The sequence below is a fragment of the Asterias rubens genome, chromosome 13 (assembly GCF_902459465.1).
Source record: "Asterias rubens chromosome 13, eAstRub1.3, whole genome shotgun sequence".
Classification (NCBI taxonomy): Eukaryota; Metazoa; Echinodermata; class Asteroidea; order Forcipulatida; family Asteriidae; genus Asterias; species Asterias rubens.
Window position 1 is genome coordinate 7,501,386 of NC_047074.1, and position 20,036 is coordinate 7,521,421.

The 20,036-nt window shown below is 37.9% G+C and overlaps 1 protein-coding gene across 6 annotated transcripts in view; it reads right to left on the reverse strand.

Annotated features, from left to right (window-relative positions):
• Positions 1 to 2,403: 2,403 nt before the first annotated feature.
• LOC117298490 (probable phospholipid-transporting ATPase IF) overlaps positions 2,404 to 20,036 on the reverse strand; it is a 76,718-nt gene continuing 59,085 nt past the window's right edge. Inside the window, exons 26-32 of one of the 6 annotated variants that reach the window (XM_033781769.1) lie at positions 19,000 to 19,065; positions 18,102 to 18,205; positions 16,998 to 17,015; positions 16,091 to 16,256; positions 10,058 to 10,178; positions 6,978 to 7,051; positions 2,404 to 2,855 (exon numbers count right to left, since the gene is read on the reverse strand). In XM_033781769.1, coding sequence (XP_033637660.1) covers positions 2,664 to 2,855; positions 6,978 to 7,051; positions 10,058 to 10,178; positions 16,091 to 16,256; positions 16,998 to 17,015; positions 18,102 to 18,205; positions 19,000 to 19,065 — 741 coding nt within the window. In that variant the 3' untranslated portion in view covers positions 2,404 to 2,663. Of the gene's footprint in view, positions 2,856 to 6,977; positions 7,052 to 10,057; positions 10,179 to 11,947; positions 12,028 to 12,120; positions 12,225 to 16,090; positions 16,257 to 16,997; positions 17,016 to 18,101; positions 18,206 to 18,999; positions 19,066 to 20,036 lie in introns of those variants that run through there. The other 5 variants (XM_033781771.1, XM_033781773.1, XM_033781772.1 and 2 more) reach the window with 5 other exon arrangements.

Sequence of the window (20,036 nt, forward strand, 5' to 3'; positions counted from 1 at the left end):
CCGGACTGTTTTCCTAACCACATAATGTGATCGAGTAAGGCAGGTGACCACAATAGACAAGTGTTTCAATACAACAAGTGACATAAAAGGTTGTTGTGAAAGCGTAGTTGGTCACTATACACAACCTCCATGCTATACACAAGTGAAGTTATTACAACCATGGAGGTCTGTAGTTGAACATGTGGAGACATAAACAACATGAATTTCATCACATGTTCCATCAGAACGACTCACTGAGTGTTTTCCTAACCTCAGATGTGAAGAAACTAGACACTCATTTTTTTTCCACGGTGCATGTTTGCAAATTGCCGCCGCCGATGTTTGATCTTCACTCAATCTCTAACCTTACCTAACAGTCCTATGCACCAGGACATTAATCTTATCACTGCAAAGCAACTGCAAAGCAACACAGTCTTTGTCCCTTTGGAAACAGACAGCCAGGAGACTTGGTTCTTACACCTTACTGACTAAGCGTTGATTAATCTTTGTCTTGAGGTCTGCTCTACCCTTCTGAATTTGCCGACTGTCTCATCGGAGGAGAAACAATTTGTTACACTGTCAAGCGGAGGGCAGAAAATTAATTGGAAAGGTGTATTGGTTCAGCACTACGAAATCTTCATTAGCCTTTTTGAGATATGGTAGTCTATAGGAGTGCGCTGTGTGGTGTGGGTGTATACAGACAAATTTACCCAAACCTTACAGTGTTATAGTATTGTGTCCACCATTATCTCAAAACGGCTTATTAAATTTGTGTGGACTTCCATAAAATCAGTTGATCATATCAATTGATTTCGTTGATAGTATATCTTGCCCAAGGCTTTTTTTAGCAATGATAAACATGAACCTTGTTTGCAAAACATTATCAGCATTTTATCTGCTTTATCTGCATTTTACAAGTACGAAATTGAAAACACGATTTCATATTAATTAGGCTCAATAAGTATGAATAAAGGTATCACTGTTGATGCCCAATTATGTTATGTATTAATTAATTAGGACATTTCAGGTGATTTTGGAGTTAGTTAGATGGGGATAATCGCTAATTGAATGAAGCAGTGCCCATCTTCTTGAGGCCTCAACCTAAAAATAACATCAATAGTGCTATTCACACAGCGACAATTTAACTGGGGTCCCTTGCTTAATTTTGGCCTGATTGTAACATGTAGCAAAGGTTGACAAGAGTTTGCAAGAGAAATGGACAGTAGAACAAATTGTTGTACTTTCACATGAGGTACATTTTGTAAAGTTTTACAAACATGCTACATTTTAGCGAGGGAACCTTGGGAAATTGCTCTCGTGTGAAAGGGGCTTTTAAATTTAGCTGTTATAGGACTCTATAAAAAAAGAAGAGTACTCTTGACTTTTGAGTAATAAATCTGCTCCACAAGTAATTTGGTGGGGTAGTTTTTGTTGTTGGGGGATACGTGAAAGACTATGGCAGGAACGATAGTATGCTTTGCTGATTACAGTTGTGATGAAATTACATCACCAACAGAGGGCAGCATACAACTTACAGTGACTCACACATCTAAGAATTTCTTGACATTATCAGCCAAGTTGTGAATGATTGAGAGTACATGTACTTGTTGTTAGGCCACTGCTTCTTCGAAATGATGCCAGTTTGAAAAATAACATAAATACAACATTTTCCACAGCTTAAAATGAAATTACTTTAAAATATTAACTTTGATGAAGTACATGTACAAAAGTTTGTTATCATGATGAGGCCTACTTTTAACTAATTATGAAAATTACTAAAATATATATATATATATTTGTCAATATAGTGAAAGTTTATTTCCATCTCTGATTGCATGGTTAATATATTTCAATAAAACACTTGTTTTCAGTGATTAATGAGTTTATAAGCATCAATGTAAAACAATCCTTAATTAAGTCCATCATTTACCTCCTACTAGAAACATTACAAAATTAAAAAATTTCCTTTTTCAATCAATTAAACCATAACTACAAGTTGTCTATCTTTTATAATTAAAATAAAATTTCCAATAAAAATAACAAGTAAATTGTAGATATGTTTCTTAGATAAAGGAGAATTTGAAGAAAAAACCCCACTATAGAGTAACACGCTACTGCTGTACAATTCCAAACTTTTGGAATGTATGTCAAAAGTAGAGTCCAGCTATCAACATGGTGCCACTTTAGCCGCAGTGTTACTACAGTCGATAAAGACATATTGGTACCAGGAAATTAAGAAATCTTAAATCAAACTCCAATGTACATTGTTTTACCCGCTGCTAAAGCATAGGATTCAAACTGCCTCTAGCTACCGGCAATCTAGGTGGTCTAGTTGGTATGACTCTGCTCTAGAACTGCAAAGGTCGTGGGTTTGAATCCCATCCGGGTAGTACTCCTGTGATTTTTTTCCCACAGAACTCGGGGAAGTACTGAGTATACAGTGCTCATACAAATCGGTGTATGTATGGGTAAAAACCAAAATTAGTACATTGTTTTAGTCAACAACTAAAGCTTGCAGCAGCCAATTTGGGTGTGGGGGATCCGTGCATATGCACTCAATTGTAACCTCTGCTTAAAGGCAGTGGACACTATTGGAAATTACTCAAAATAATTATAAGCATAAAATTCAAGATGGCTGCACCATGATAAAGGTCTACTGGCATTTGTGTCACCATTGTAGCTTTTTACAAGACCGTTATTGTAGTCTCTTTTGTGCGATTGTCATCTTCAGTCTGGTACACAAGTTTGTAGGTACCCAGACTCAGATTGTCCTCATCCATGACTTCACCGATGTCTCTGCTAAATGCAGGGTTGACTCTCCCTCGACCATCAAACTCCTCTGGCTTGACGGCTTTGGGATGCTTAGGTAGGGTTGGCTGTAAAGCAAACATAGAGCAATGACAAGGGATGAATACATCAAGGAATCTTACAGGAATCTTCAGCTAGTAGGAGCAAGTTGAGTGTGCACAATGGTTAACTAAATGTTGACCATTTTGCACTCGAACTCAGGCTGGTCGACCATTGGTTGACTACTGTGGTCGACCATTTGGAACCAGCCTCGAGCCCCATGGTTTTCTACATTGGTCCCAACATCACGTTCCAATCTAACATGTGTAAAGCGCAGAGGGGAACCAGTGACACTATAGCAAAAAGGCGGAAGGTTGACTAGACTTCTAAATGAGTGGTTCGAGTGAGTGCATCACTGAGCATGTACATTGCCGGTCAGTATTCAATCACGGGTCGACTAAATGTACCCATTCGAACTTGTTCATTGAATTCACTGTCCATAGTTCAGATAACTGAAAGCTCCAAGGTTCTTAATGCCTAGCCCAGCTCATGACCGGGCCAATTTCATTGACTGACTCTGTAGAATATATCACTTATTGACATTCTTAGATCCAGTCTTAATATTTCACAAGGCCAGAATGAGTTTTGTGATGCACTTATTTCCAATAAATAGAGTCCTCATAAAATTGGGGGAAAATTTACAAGTATGTACCTGCTGTAAATATGGCATAAAATGTTATATTATTTGACAATCCTTTTGGAGCAAATTTTAAATCAATACTTTGGAGCCAATCTTAAAGTATGAACAACAGAATTTTTAACAACAGAAATGAGTCGGACTTTAAATTCCAATGAGTAATTTCCGCTGGTCATAGGCTCGAACTCAATGCCATCTTGATTGAAAATCGTTATAGGAACGGACTGGAATTCTCTAGAAACTATTAGGAACAGACTGGAATTCTCTGTACCAAAATATACAGACCTTAACATGAGATTAGAGACTTGCAACTCCCCCCCCCCCCCTATTTTCATACGGACTCTAGTTATTCAAAAATACGTGGATCATAAAACTGAATTTGACCTTGGTGCCCCTCTTTGAACTTGACATTGCATTTCATTTAGACATAATAAATTAGTGTGCTTTCCAATTTTGTCAGAGAAAATTTCATATAAATGGTAATTAAAGTGAAGTACTGTTGAATGTAATTAATTAGCTATATGAAATATGACAACCAGCTTGGTTACAAAAGTTGCCAAAATAGAGAAGGATTAAGTTTAAGAGTGGCTGGTTAACAATAAACTTTCAAGTTGACAATGCATGGGATTGATGTTAAAAGGCTTCATGATCTTTCAGCCAGTTTGAAGCCCTGTGATGAATCAACCTGCAATTGGCATATAAGGAGCACCCTCAGGAATGGGTTAATTTGAAGGTAAATCATTGAACACAATCATGATGCTCTTCCATGCATGTTAACTGAGCAGTTTGGGCATTGGTAAACAATAGTTAGGACAATTAGCATGCATTACTACAATATTTCAAGCGTGACATCAACAGGTATACGTTAAGTTATTTCATCATGAATTATTACCAAACATGGATGCAACTTTAATTTAAGGCAGTGGACACTAGTGGTAATTACTCAAAATAATTGTTAGCATAAAAATTGGCTTGGTAACAAGCAATGTAGAGCTGTTGAAAGTATAAAATATTTGATTTAGAGACATCAGAATAGATTTTGAGGTCCCGAAATCAAGCACCTGAAAGCACACAACTACAAATGACAAGGGCGTTTTTTTTCTTCCATTACTATCACGGAACGTCGTCGACCAATTGAGGTCAAATTTTCACAAGTTTGTTATTTTGTGCATATGTTGAGATCAAGTGAAAAGACTGGTCTTTGACAACTACCAATAGTGTCCAGTGTCTTTAAAGGAACACCTTGCCTTGGATCACACGAGTTGATCTATAAAATGCGTTTGTAACCGTTTGTTATTAAATGCATATGGTTGGAAAGATATTTTAAAAGCAGAATACAATAATTCACACAAATTTGCCTTGAAATTGTGTGTTTTTCCTTTTACTTTGCGAACTAACACGGTTGGCCATTTATGGGAGTCAAAAATTTGACTCCCATAAATGGTCTACCGTGTAGGCCGATCGTGTTAGTCGACAAGGTAATAAGGAAAATCGTGCAATTTCGTGGCATGTTTGTGTGGATCATTTTATTCTACTTTTACAACATCTTTCTACCCATATGCATTTTATAACAAACGGTTACAAACGCTTTTCAAAGATCAACTCGGCCGATTCAAGGCAACGCGTTCCTTTAAGCTGGCTGTAGTGTTTTGGTTGAAGGCTCTATAGGACTAACCAATCAAAACGCCTCTGGTTATAGTCCCTAATGCACCCTTATATTCCTCAAAACAGGTAGTTGATTATCCAATTATTTTATACCCGGCAATTTTCGGTTATTGAAGTGATCATTTGATACAATTTTAAGGCTTCAAATAGGCTGTGAATGTCTCACACAAATATTTAACCTCCAGGACCAAGTTGGTCCCAAACTTATTGAGTTTTGTGCATGTACAATTATGTTTCTTTAAATACTCTAGTTTTTATAGTTGATGGTTATAAAAAATAATATCATATTGGTGGGAAAGTAAAATTTAACAATGAAACAAATCAACAAAGGAAATCTGAGTATAAACTTGACCTCAGTTTCCGGTTACTTGTAAAGCCTTGGTTATAAGAATTATGTCCAACTAACAATCATGCTGTCATTAAACATACAAAATGGCCGCACAAATTTGTGTAGAATTGGCACATGTGGTACATGGGGTGTCTAAAAAGTAAGTTTAAATTTTGTTTCAATGCTGATTTTTAAAATCTATATGTATTATATTGTATTTGCATTATTAATTCCTATGGGCATTTCTTTTAAAGGCAGTGGACACTATTGGTAATTACTCAAAATAATCATTATCATAAAACCTTACTTGATTTCCGAGTAATGGGAAGAGGTTGATAGTATAAAACATTGTGAGAAACGGCTCCCTCTGAAGTAATGTAGTTTTCGAGAAAGAAATATTTTTCTGCGAATTTGATTCCGAGACCTCAGATTTAGAGTTTGAGGTCTCGAAATCAAGCATCTGAAAGTACACAACTTCGTGTGACATGGGTGTTTTTTTGCTTTCATTATTATCTCGCAACTTCGACGACCAATTGAGCTCAAACTTTCAACGGTTTGTTATTTTATGCATTTGTTGAGATACACAAACTGTGAAGAGTAGTCTTCGACAATTACTAATAGTGTCCACTGTCTTTAAACATGTATAAATAAAACGTAAAAAGAAGATTTCTTTTCATAGAATATATGAAATATAGTTGTTGTTCAAGTTGAATTTGGGGGGTGGGGTGAACTTGATGTGTTTAACTTTTTACAAAAAGTACATTGATGCAGCATCAACAGAAATTCTCATGCACAAATAGACTAATATCATACTATTGTCATCTTTGTTAGGATATCATGCACAACCATGCTAGAAACTGTTATTATAAGTTATAATATAGCGCTTCTGGATCCCATATCTAACGAGCGCGTGTGTTATAACAAATTTATCTTCCAGTCTCACGTGCAACGCGTGAAGTTTTGAATTTCAGAACGTTATTCTGCGACAAACAGCATGCAGGCGCACAAAGTTTAGAATGTATTACGGGATTGGCACTCACAATACGCACAGTGGAAGTAGTATATAGGTTTTTATACCACCTCCAGTCCAAGCATCTGATTGGTGGATTAGCGCGTCCTGGAAGATAAGATATAAAAGATATATCGCGATATCGATTAAGTATTGCAATATCGCGATGTATTTCCTAGCTGAGACACCTTGCACCCCATAGGTTTGGAGTAAAACCAGAAGAATAGGTCATTAGAACACCTCTCTTATGCCATGACTGTCTCTTCTACAAATTTCACTGGGAGTTTGAAGACTGATGATGTCAAATTTAATTAATCGCGATTATATCGAACATCGCGGTATATTGTCGGCGATATGTCGTGAATAAAAAAAATCGATATCGTCCAAGCTTATTCAGGTTAGAATGTTACCATAGACAATTACATCAATTCAACTCAACAAGCAATCAACTCAGCCAGCACAAAAAAAAAACCAGACTAAAATCACTGGAAGTCAACCTTGTTCCTACATACCTCCTCCACCCCAGGGCTTATACTCCTATCCTGTTCAAGTATAGTATGCACTGTTGTTTCTCTTGATGTTGTTTCTAGGTGTTACACGGAATATTTACAATCAAATTCTTCCCAAAACATTTTTTTACATCAACACAGGAGTCAAGAAACTATATGCTATAACACTTACTCTTTGTCTACACACTTAACAAGTAGTAAGACTATTTGTGTACACTTACCACAAAATACCAAACACAAAGTAGTTACAATAGAAAATTTGAATTCGTTTTACAAAACTGCCGGGGCAATAAGGCCTAAAAAACGAAAATAATAGAAACTTGGTGAGATGGTTTAAAGTTAGAGTCAATACTCAGATATCACGCGGACAACAAGAAACTTTTTTCTTTTTTTTTGTGCTGAATATCAGTTGTCCTAAAAGCATAAAATGTTCTTTTACAATAACTAAGGTCAATGAAGACTTCTCGTTGGCTAAAATCTGTCACTGCATGTACACGCTTGCATGTTTCCGTTGTTTGACCTGTGCTATGGCAGCCAATGCAAAGGTAGTCTATACCGACCCGATAATTAGACAAGCAGATCCTGTTCTTTTTTTCCTGGAGCTTACAAACCAAATGGGAGTTAAACTAAGCCCTCCATGTCTAAGGCAACAAACAATTTGGGTCAATGGTATGCCATCTCCCTTATACTTTGCATGTCTTCTTTAAAAACAAAAGTTTGTTCTTTTAAAACAACGGAATAGGTGGCACTGTAAACTTTAAAATAAAATAAATCTGAAACATTTTGTACGACTTCTAAATGCATAATACAACATACAACAGAAGTGACATAATTAGGGGAAACTGTGCTACAAATACCACAATTAACATGCAATGCTACCTATAGACTAATAGAGAGCAAACTCACTGCATCTAGGGCCTAATACACAGCTCTAATCATGGCTCAGAAAATGCTTAAAGTACAGTGACTCAATCAACCAAAATTGGAAATACATGTACAAAAGTGTGTAACAATAGCCAGGACTGTGTGTACTTTCACTGTAACAAAAAGGCAAAACCAAAATTTCTACCGGTTACAAAAGCTGCCACAGATATCAGCACATGTTATGACAGAACTGTCAATAATTTGCTTGACTAAGTGGTTGAATGGGAAGACAAATACTTGGATATTGATCTACACGTAGTTACTGACAACTACCAATGCACAGGGTGTTATCACCACATACTTCAAGTAGTGTGGGTGGTAGAAACCTCATCAGCAGGAAAATTGGCATTTAAAATAATGCTGGTAATTTTTTACTGGCATCTCTAAAAGTTCACATTTTGTGTGAATGTAGTAATACTCATTTTGGCTAGCTGTTCATTTAAAGGCAGTGGACACTATTGGTAATTACTCAAAATAATTATTAGCATAACACTTTTCTTGTGACAAAACAACTAAAAAGGCCTATTCATCACTGCAGCTAATGTTCACTGCAATATCTGCAGTCACTCCATTCTCACATAGCCTGACAGGGATGTATAATGGTTATAATTTTAGGAGTGATTTGTCATCAGCCAACGTACAAAGACTGAAATGTTAGGCCCATGGAACATTATAACTGCTAAGTCCATACCAGGTTGGCTTCAGCCAACAACAGGTTACAGCTGTCGGTTTCACAAAACTCTTCCTAACTTAAGACTAATCTTAGGTCTTAGGCATGTCCCAACCCTGCACTGTAGCATGCAGACCTTAAGATTAATCCTAAGTTAGGACGAGTTACTCGTCCTAACTCGAGATAAGACCAGTCCTAACTCTTTGTGAAATCGACCACTGGCCATTCTGTACTGGTTACCCATCATGTTATCAAAAAGTTAATATCTTAACTTATGTTTCTTACAACCAGCCTTTTACCTTTGGTACCTATTAATTACTGCGAAACACAAACTGCATTCTAATAATATAATTTAATATTCCGATGAAGATGTGTGTGCTTGCCTGTGCATTTGTTATGTGCATTCATTCAGAGATATATGAAATATTGATCTGGGCACCGAGATTCCTAAAAAGTCCTTTCTCATCAAACCATTTTGGTGCACTCATGCAATCAAATATTTAAACACCACACTAACGAGAATCAGCGGGGAATCAACTCAAAAACAAAGACTTTCCAAACAAACAATGAGCAGATAAAAAAAATGTAAACCTCTACTTAACAAACATGGTGTTAAGAAGCAACAAAAACTGGCTACAATGACATCAGACAACAGGCAACTTGGAATGTCCATACATGTACATCAAAAAAAGTGCTGACAATATGTCTCAAAAGTTTTTCATTTCAACGAAAGTGTCACTTAATGAACAAATTGCAGACTTCCTAATTATATTCATATCTTAAAAAAGAAATATGGTTTCGGTGAAAATTGGTTTACTTTATAACCGCCCCCCCCCCCAAAAAAAAGGCCTGCTCAATTCAATAGTTTCAAAACTTCTGTGCAGTGACAGAAATTAGTTGATCACTTAAAAACAGAGCAATACTACTGCATGTTGCTCTTGGTTAATTTAAAATAGTTTCATTGCTGTCTTAAATTTAACAGACCAGTCGCAAGGCATCAGTCAACTCTACATTACTGAGCCTTTTGGCTGGTTGAACATTTCTGCTTAGCACCTTTGGGTGTGGTTTAATAGCAGATATGTGTGCTTTTGAGATTTACAAAATATGTTGAAAGACAAGTAGGATTTGAAACTTTGCATGGTGGAAATACGATATAGAAAGGTTTGCGGTATTAACACCATGTAATGACTATCTCTAATGAGTTGGGGTTGTTCTGAAAAGAACCGTTGGTTTCAACTTGACGTTTTGATCAGTATGCTCTGATCGTCTTGGAGAAAGCTTTCTCCAGAAGTCGATCAGAGCATACTGATCGAAACGTCGATCGAAGCGTCGAGTTGAAACCAACGGTTCTTTTCAGAACCACCCCAACTCATTAGAGATAGTCATTACATGGTGTTACTGCAAACCTTTCTATATATGTTGAAAGACATTTCATGCAATTTTGTCAAGACCGTACACAACACCGACTTTGGAATTACAGCTAGCATACCTAGCCCCTGGTTGCATATACCAGTATCTTCAGACTGTGATTGTTCCATCACTAAGCCTTCTGATGGTAGATAGTACAGGCATGCCAGTGCCGGACAGGAATGACAACCTGTCCAGCTCCTCTGAGATTCAGGGTGGCGATAGATGAAAGAGAAACATGATTCAAACAGATGCAGGATTATAAATGTCTTAAGTCTCAAGACCAAGGATGTGTTATGAAAACATAGCAAAATTGATGGAGTGGATCAAAATTCTCAATAACTTCAAGGTTTTACAGCGAGTTAATATTTTTGAGGACTCCACTCTTCTCACTGAAAGATTAATAAGTTACCTCCAACTTTGTTTCAGCATGTAACTTAGTATTACACATCTTACAGTATTTGGTAACACTCTGTTTACAGAGCTTTCCATTGGTCAATCTTTTTTAAACAGTAATACATAGAGCAATTACATTTTGTAAATGCTGTGAAGAATTCAGACATGAAGAAGAACATTTAAAAACAGCTGGAATAGAGTGTCTTCAAATTAGACATTGCTGACCTCCAAATGAAGAATATCACTTGCTACATTATAATCGGCCTTCGAAAGAAGCACAACTGATTATTTTAAGTTATCACACAAGCGCGAGTGGAATACGGGAAAATATAACGCTTCAGCGTCCCATATCCAAAGAGGCTGAAGGCCGAGTTGGATAATGGGACGCAGACGCACTACATTTTTTTCGTTTTCCACGAGCGCGTGTATTATCTTCCAGTCTCACATGCAAAGCGTAAAGTTTAAAATTTCAGAACGTTATTTCGCGACGAACAGCATGCACGCACACAAAGTTTAGAATGTAATTTTTGCACTGTCCGTATACAGAGCGTGACGCATTGACACTCAAAATAGGCACATGTAGGATATAAAACAGAGGAAGTGGTATATATGTTTTTATCCCCCTAGTAGTTTGAGCACCTGATTGGTGGATTAGATTGGAAGATAAAATACATTGTTCCAATAGCTGTTACGGAATGAGATCCTTCAGCATGTACACTGGAAACTGTTAACCAAACTTTGAGAGAAACTTTGGCTTAGCGCATGATACTAGCGTATAGTGCATGATACTCTGTCACTTTGACTTAGCCCGTTAGTTTACTTACAATATAAACAAAATGCGGAATTGATAAATGTCAGAAAAGCTGTGGTTATTCACTGTTAACCTTAATTTTGAATCTCATTAATTTGTTATGCAACACCTACACAGCAAGCCATGTTCAGCAATTTTAATTTTATCCAAGCAACAAGCACTCTTTCTTAACAAAGCATTCAGCAACGCCAGCTGTTACACCATGGCACAGTGATTAGTCAGGTACCCATTCTTCCTTGCAATGGTTTAAGGTAGAACAGAGGCTAGGAAGGAGTCAACTAAGTTCAAAGAATGTGGTCATTAGTCAGCAGCCTCGCTACCATGGGCAGTGCTGCTCGATACCTCTCGTCATTAACCCCTGGAAGGGATGTACTGAGAAACTATGCTGATTGGCCCAGGAAATGGGTTATGCATTGAATGTAAAGTGCATGCGCGCATACTTTTAAGATATTTGCATGTTGTTCCCGCCATTTTTTTTACAGCACGAACAGGTTTTTCAAAAAGAAAAACAAAAAACACCCTTTAGACAAAAGACTTGCGTGCATGCATGCAGAGAAGGCGCTCATATAAGTGTGCTAGATTCTAGCACATTTTAATGAACCAATTCCGGGGGTTATGATCGAGCAAGGCATCTGGGAAAAAATGGCACGGCGAGATCCATCACCCCTGGGAACGAGGTTGAGTAGTAAGCAATACAGTACAAACCATCACCATAGGATGTTGGTCATCAAACTATAGTTCAGCTAGCTTGCTTTATTAAGTTACCTCCGATTGGGATTCTACATAACATCCATTCTAGTGCCTTGAGTCGAATAGTACCAATGGTTTCGCCACTTCACACATCTCTATGGTGAGGGGGAGATTGGAGTCATTGTTGTGGTTCAGTGTCGATGAAAAGGACAAGGGAGTGGAGAGTATCTGCTGATAAGTGTGGTCATAATCAGCTGCCATAGAAACTTCAAGCATCATAGATTGGTTGGTTAACGGCAAGTTGGTGTCGCCAACCACAGCGAACTGAGTATGGGTGTATGAACTGCTATGGCTACTTTTAAATTTGTAAATAAAATGGAAACTCATTTGTTAGAATCTTAATTAACTGTTTATTCATACTCCACTCATCAAAATACATATTTCAATGGTAAAAGTTTTATTTTGACAAAATACCACTTCCAGGTGACTTTAATGTTATTCATGTCTGTGTGAGAATATGAGTGAAGAAGAAATTTTGGGCTGATGCTCAATGGAACAATGACAGAAAACAAACAATGAAACTCCTCGCTATTATTTCATTTTGTGGTTGTGAAGAAAATATGTGAATAAAACTAAGCTAAGTATTGTTAAGTCTTCATTAAGTTTATTCCATTGTAAATTAAGCACTGGCAACAAGCTCACCTAGTTGAGTAGATTGTTGATTGCAACAACTACATGTAGTTATGACTGCCATAATATCACTACTAGTCATGACACTGCGGCTACCTTCAAAGTACTCGCAATTAGTAGAAACCACAACTACATGTACTTTGCTTTAGCGATCAACACAGTGCTCTGCATCAACATAAAACCTACCATACCGTACACAACGAAAATATACATTAACTGTGTACATATGCTGCAACCCAAAACATGGTAACACAGTAAATTTTTACTGTTGGACATGCAAAAATCACAGTTTTGTAGACTCAGTTTCAAAAAATAGTTGTACTAGTGGTGAACCAATCGCATTGCTGGTACACGGCCCCTATAGACGATGTGACCCATGTTTACATTCAAACCGCCCAAAACACTGTACACGTCATGTTTAGTCATGGTAAGACTGAGTGTACTTTCCAGCTGGCTGCCAAAACACGAAGGTTTTGCCCGGCGGTATGCGCGCGAATCGTGTTATGATTTTCGAGTAACCCTACATGTATGTCTGTGATTGGTCAAGAATGGTCCATATAAAGCTTATGAGATTCGGACATTGTTGCATAATGATGAGTGGAGCCACACTGCTGCATGCGTAGTACCATGGGTCTACATTAGCAAGGATTGGTATGAATGGCCTAATCCTAGATCAGTGCTTACTATGAATGGCCTAACCTTAGATCAGTGCTTACTATGAATGGCCTAACCTTCGATCAGTGCTTAGTACGCATGGGCTTACCTTAGATCAGTGCTTACTATGAATGGCCTAATCCTAGATCAGTGCTTACTATGAATGGCCTAACCTTAGATCAGTGCTTACTATGAATGGCCTAACCTTGGATCAGTGCTTAGTACGCATGGGCTTACCTTAGATCAGTGCTTACTATGAATGGCCTAATCCTAGATCAGTGCTTACTATGAATGGCCTAACCTTAGATGAGTGCTTACTATGAATGGCCTAACCTTGGATCAGTGCTTAGTATGAATGGCCTAATCCTAGATCAGTGCTTACTATGAATGGCCTAATCTGAGATCAATGCTTACTATGCATGGCCTAAGCTTGAAATGACCTTGATAGTGGACGGTGGAGGGGGAATGAGCCAGAAGTGTTAAAGATGCCTGACCTGTGTCTCATATAGTGCCATATATTGTTTGAGAAATCAAAGACTGCTGGCTGTCTGAAGAGAGTTGCATCCTACATGTAACTAAAATCTTCTGCTCTGTGGTCTTAATAGAAGCGTGGTCTAGTAGCTGGGGAGAAACCAAGAATGGAATCACTGGTGGCTAAGTGGTTTAATAAAGGCATGCGTGAGTGGGAAGCTTTCGTGTAAAAATAAAAGACGAAAAAAAAAAATTAATGACTAAAAATTGTAACCATATCACAAAAGGGATTGAAAGCTATGTTGGTAAAATTGGGGTCTGGGATTTGTTTAATTTTATACCAAAGATGACTTTTCGGTTGTGACTGAAATCTCTGCTTTATCAGCTAGAATGCGATTACATGTACGACCGCTTGGTTCACACTTCCTGTGAATGCAAATGCGACACGAATTTTGACTTCACAAATTTTTCGCAACAGATGAGCTGTATTCAACTCCTGCGAAACATTCGCTGCGAAAAACAGCCCTATGAAGTCAAAAATTGTTTCGCGTTCACATACACAGAAAGTATGAACCGGGCTACAGGGGAATACAAAGTGTTTTCAGAAACAAGGTCTGGCATTAACTAATACATTTAAGTACATTACAAAGAAACTCCCTTTTTTGCGTCATGTGTCTTAGTTTCCATGCTCAATGGTAAACAAAAGAATTTAGGAATTTGTTGACAACAAAGTTGGTCAGCATTGTAATAAATTTACTCATACAATGTGCAAACAAAATACATCTGGACCCAAACACCTGTTGAAAAGGGTACATGCATGCATACATTGAACAACTCCTCTTGAGGTGAACTGCGTGATATTTCAAATGATTTAAATGATTTAGCAGCCAGCAGACAACAATTTCCAAACGCAAATCCAAACAAGACTTTGAAGGGATTTATAAATCTATTTGGAAAGCAGGACTGTAGATCTTACTCAACCTCAAAGCAGACAATCCTTCCTCTATAATCCTTGCCTCATTAAGTGGTTGTATGAGCACTAACAGGCATTGTATAATTCAAAAGTACTTTTCATGGGGTTGTAGAGGGGGACCTTTAAAACTCTCCCTGCCACCCTTGGACAATTCCAATCACCTCTTTTGTCAGAACAATTCCTAATATCAGACACAAGTTTTTGTGTCTGATTATTTCTTATTTCTTATTCAAGTCTCGTTTGGATGACACTTTGTCTGCAAACATTGTATCATTGACGATCCCGCCAGAAACACTGTTTAAGTTTGAAGAAAAATGTTGTTTTTTCTTCTGTTGTCCTGTATCATGCAAAGATCATGCTTGGCGTACTGCCTGTATACAACCCTTATGGCAAATCATTACATCAAAAGCACACACACAAGCTTGTGTATGCCTGCAACTGTGGACATCCTATTGTTCCTCTTTGTTTTATACAGCTCCCATTGGTTTTGTACTCATTTTCCAACTGTGGACCTTTCCCAAACCGTGAACCCTATTGTCCTCTTTTGTTAAAGGTCCCCGGTTTGAATGTGTACGCCTACTCTCACCTACTACATCGGCAAAGTATTCACTACTTGAGGCTCTAAAGCTGGTAAACATGTTTAAAATGTTTGTGTGTGATTTAACAAAACCACCCATTCATTCCATCGTCTAAAGACATTTAAAGGCAGTGGACACTAATGGTGATTACTCAAAATAATTATCATCATAAAACCTTTCTTGGTTACGACTAATGGGAGAGATTGATAGTATAAAACATCGTGAGAAACAGCTCCCTCTGAAGTGACGTAGTTTTTGAGAAAGAAGTAATTTTCCACGAATTTGATTTTGAAACCTCAAGTTTGAGGTCTCGAAATCAAACACCAGAAAGCACAAAACTTCGTTAGAAAGGGTATTTTTTTCTTTCCTTATTATCATGCTACTTCGACCACCGGTTGAGCTCAAATTTTCACAGGTTTGTTATTTTATGCATATGTTGAGATACACCAACTGTGAAGACTAGTCTTTGACAATTACTAATGGTGTCCACTGTCTTTAATATGTAAAAAATAATGACAATTCTTAAAAGACCTTGAGTCATTGAAAGAAATGCACATTTCAAAGATTGATTCACTTCCCGAGTAGCTACCTCTGACCAGCCAAATTTGGCGAACTGCAAAAAAGAACTCCATTGCTATCAGGATTACACTTCCATAATTCATAGTGTCATCTGCATTCTTGACGTGATGATTTGTACAGATATAAGTTTTTATCTAATTTAAATTAGACTCAACACCAAGTAGAAAAACACCACCACAAACGCATAGGTCTGGCTTCTGTGGACAAAATCAAAGAATAACACAAATTCATCAAAGACAATTTTTCATTTTTTAGTTGTCTTTTTGTCCATACCTGCTTGACTTGACTCTCAGATGGAAAGAAGTAGAGCTGGCATGTCTTGTAGATATAGTCTGGTAGTAGACTGGCACAAATGATGATCAGAATGCAAAGCCACACCGCTAAACTCTTATGGGTCACAAAGAACACAAAGTACACCGAGGTTGTGTCAAAGAAATCCCTGTAGTGAAATGAAACAAGTCCGTCTTTTATCAACACAAATGTTGGTTTGATTTCAGCTGAGTGAAAGACACATGAAGCTTTAAAATTCAATATTTTGCAGTCTTCTTCCGTCTTTGTGCCTAAGTTGCCTATAATAACAGCTGCAGAATACTTTATTTCAAGCATACATGTATGCAGCATATTGTTGTAAAGTTGTCTCAGGCCAGGAACGCCTACTTCGCCTACAGCTATGGCTAGATCAGTGTGTCTATCAGTGTTGAAGAATAGGCAGACGCGCGATCTAGCTGTAGCTGATGTCGAAGTCTGCGTTTCGGAAAAAGCCTTAGATCATTAATAAATTTAGCTACAAATGTTAAACAAAAATTTTGAAATCTGCCCAGAGCATGTCCATTTTAGTCTTGTTTTGCAGTATAAAGCTATGTTAAGCTACTAAACAGTACTGTGTTTTGTCATAACTGCTTTGCAGAGTATTATTACACTGGTGTCCCATTGGTGTCACATGGTGTCATTTTGGTGTCAAATCAGTGTAACACTGGTGTCACATGGTGTCACACTAGTGTCACACTGGTGTCAAACTGGCACCACACTGGTGTTGCACTGGTGTGACACTTGTGTCACACCAGTGTCACACTAGTGTCCCACTGGTGGAAGGGTGTAGCACAAAAGTAATGACACAATTATAAATATTTCAAAAATGTCCATATTATTGTCACAACTTAAAACAGGAATCAATACTCACCACTGTGTTACATTATACCTGAAAATAAAACACACAAGGAAAATAAGGAGTCAATACCTTGTGTTTATAACAAATGGGTCCGTTAGAAAGGAATGGTGATTATTAAACACACAGGCTAGTTGGCATATTCATTCAAACACACAGTCTGGTTTGTATGTCTGACATACATGTACATAAGACTCACAATAAGTCTTGGATACTTTTGGAAATATCTTTTTCATCTAATTCCAACATCATAACAATCTCATTCTCACAGATTATGTTATGAAGAAGTCATGAGGATGCATTTTACTGATAAGCTCCTTACTCTACCCCAAGCCCCACTCCTACTACTGAAGTACTTTTCTTCTTATAGTCCCATCAACTACACTCCTCTAAATTGCTAGGGTCGTGGGTTTGAATCCCCCCTATGAGTAATTTGCCTGGGATTTTTTTCACAGAACTCGGGAAAGTACTGAGTATACAGTGCCAACACATCAGTGTATATGGGGAAAACCATACATGAATATTCTTTAACCCCGAAGCAAATCTAACATCTATCAATTATACTAAAACAAATTATCAGTTTACTCAATGATGATTTGAAACGCATTTTGTAGGCAACATATATGGTCATATATACCCATTGCGCATGATGTCACACTCTCAAAAAGGAGGCAGATCATTGGACAATAGCTGCTCTCTGTGCGTAAAAACGTGAGGGTGACCTCAGCTAGCTGTAGCGTTTCGCGTTATGCAAGGGGAGCTATTGATTTCTTACACCCCGGCTTACAGAACCCGGCTCCGAATAATGCACGTAATTTTTGGTGTCAACTCTCTTATGTGCATGTTTGTATACGGTTTGGACGCTCAAAATGACACCCAGGATATACTGCAAGGGGCCTTTATGCAGGCCTGATACTTCACAGAGGCAATGAAGGCGATTGCCTCCTCGCCCCATGGTCATTGCCTTGGTGCCCTTAAAATTCTCTAATAGAAGTTTACAATTTCCTCATAGAGAGCCCTTTAACCAAGGAGAAAATGCCTTGGTGCCCTTGCCCTTTTCAAAACGAAGCATACATGCCTGTATAATATGTAAGAAGGGGAAGATGTTTTCCTACTTACCATATAACCCCAGTGTAGACGGATGTAAGAACCGGGTAACCAAGGACCGATATAGCCATGGAGGCAATAACCATCCAATTCCAGTACCTTGTCTCAATACAGAGCTGTTAAAAAAGAAATCAGTTATTGATAAGGGCCGATTCACAATCTCAACACTTTAATACCCGGCCAAAAACAGTAATTACATGTACATGTACAACTAGTATTTAACAATGATATCATAATAATATAAGTTATCACACAAGCACGAGTGGAATACGGAAAAATATAGCGCTTCTGCGTCCCATATCCAACGCGCTGGATTTTCCCTACTTCCACGAGCGCGCGTGTGATAACGTATTTATCTTCAAGCAAACTTGGCGCGTGACCATAGAACACACAAGACGCATGGTAGTGATATTAGCCGTGCAATATAGGTTTTTATCACCACTCCATTCTGCGAATCTGATTGGAGGGTTAGCGCGTCCTTGAAGATAAAGACATTCATAACTGGCAAATACATATCACCCAAGGGGTGCTCAAGGCGCTAATTTTTTTAAATTAAAAATGGCGTGTCATAAAGTGTGTTTTCAATCTGGTCGTGAAACTATCATCAGTCCCACATGTCTTCACTTAGCTGGGAACTTTGTTCCACAAGCGAAGAGCGGCAGATTTTGGGACTCATTAGAGATAGATCACCGGAAGACCGGCGACTAGAGCGAGATGGCATATGGATGACCGTTGACGAGAGAAGCGATGTATTTAGGTGAGGAGAACTTTCATGCTTGGTAGGTGGACTTTGTCTGCAAGTCGCTGTTCAATTGGTAACCAGTTAAGGCTTCTTAGGACTGATGTAATGTGTGTGTAATTTGTAAGTTGAAACCATTTGAATACTATGATTATTAGACGGGGAACTTACCTTAATGTTTACCAGTAAGACACAACATGTGTACATGATCGTCCCCAACGCTCGATTCCCTAAAGCCTGTAAAGAGAAAAGGAAAATCAATTTAACTTCAAAATAATTGCAAACCCTTACTGCTTGTCTTTCTGTAATAAGAGATCAGTAACTCTATATGCAGTATGTACAAACACCATATACACGCTTGATATTTTCACTACTGCTGGCTCCAAAGCTTGAAACTAGTCAACAGCATTATTTAAAAAAGCTGCTGACATTTTAAATACACCTTGAGTCTTTGCAAGATGTATTTATTAGAGAGGCAGGTCCTAACCATAATGGTTTCTTGAAAAGATGGTTGAAAGTAAATGGTAACATAATCTTAATCGAAACGCTCACTATGTTTCCTAAAAGGTATGTGGAGATAGGATATAAATACACAAAATGCATTTTCTATGGGCGTCTTATAATTTATGGAGCTAGTATTTGTTTCTCAAACAACAACATTTTTCAAATGTTTTTCATCTTGAATTCCCATTCATAAATGCCTTTTTGGTTAAAAGACGTAATAAAGTATGAAACTCTGTTTAACTTATCTGTTTTCCCACGTCCTGCATTTTTTTTACTGAGACAGTTTTTCGGATATACATTTGTGCTACACCTATTGGTGGAGAGCGCGTCGAGTGGGGGTGTTTAAACCTTTGATAATGACCAGCTGGAGCTGTTTATAACAAGCTGGCTTCCGTGTGTCGTGCGCCCAAGATTATCACGCGGAACGCAATTCAAAGCTATAGTAACAGCGCGCAATCTAAGCACGCACGCGTACACACAACCCACGTGTGTAAATCTGTGAAAGTCACCTGAAACATCCTGTATGTGCAAACTAAATCAAATATCTCAACTCTATGACATTGATTTGTTATTTATCTCTGGGTTGGTTTTTTTTTCTTCCTTTTTTCTTTTTAACCGAAAATGAACAGAAAATGAACAGGCATTTATGGAAACCGTGTACAAGCTTGCCTCTCACTAATACCATGTACAGTTCTTACTACATA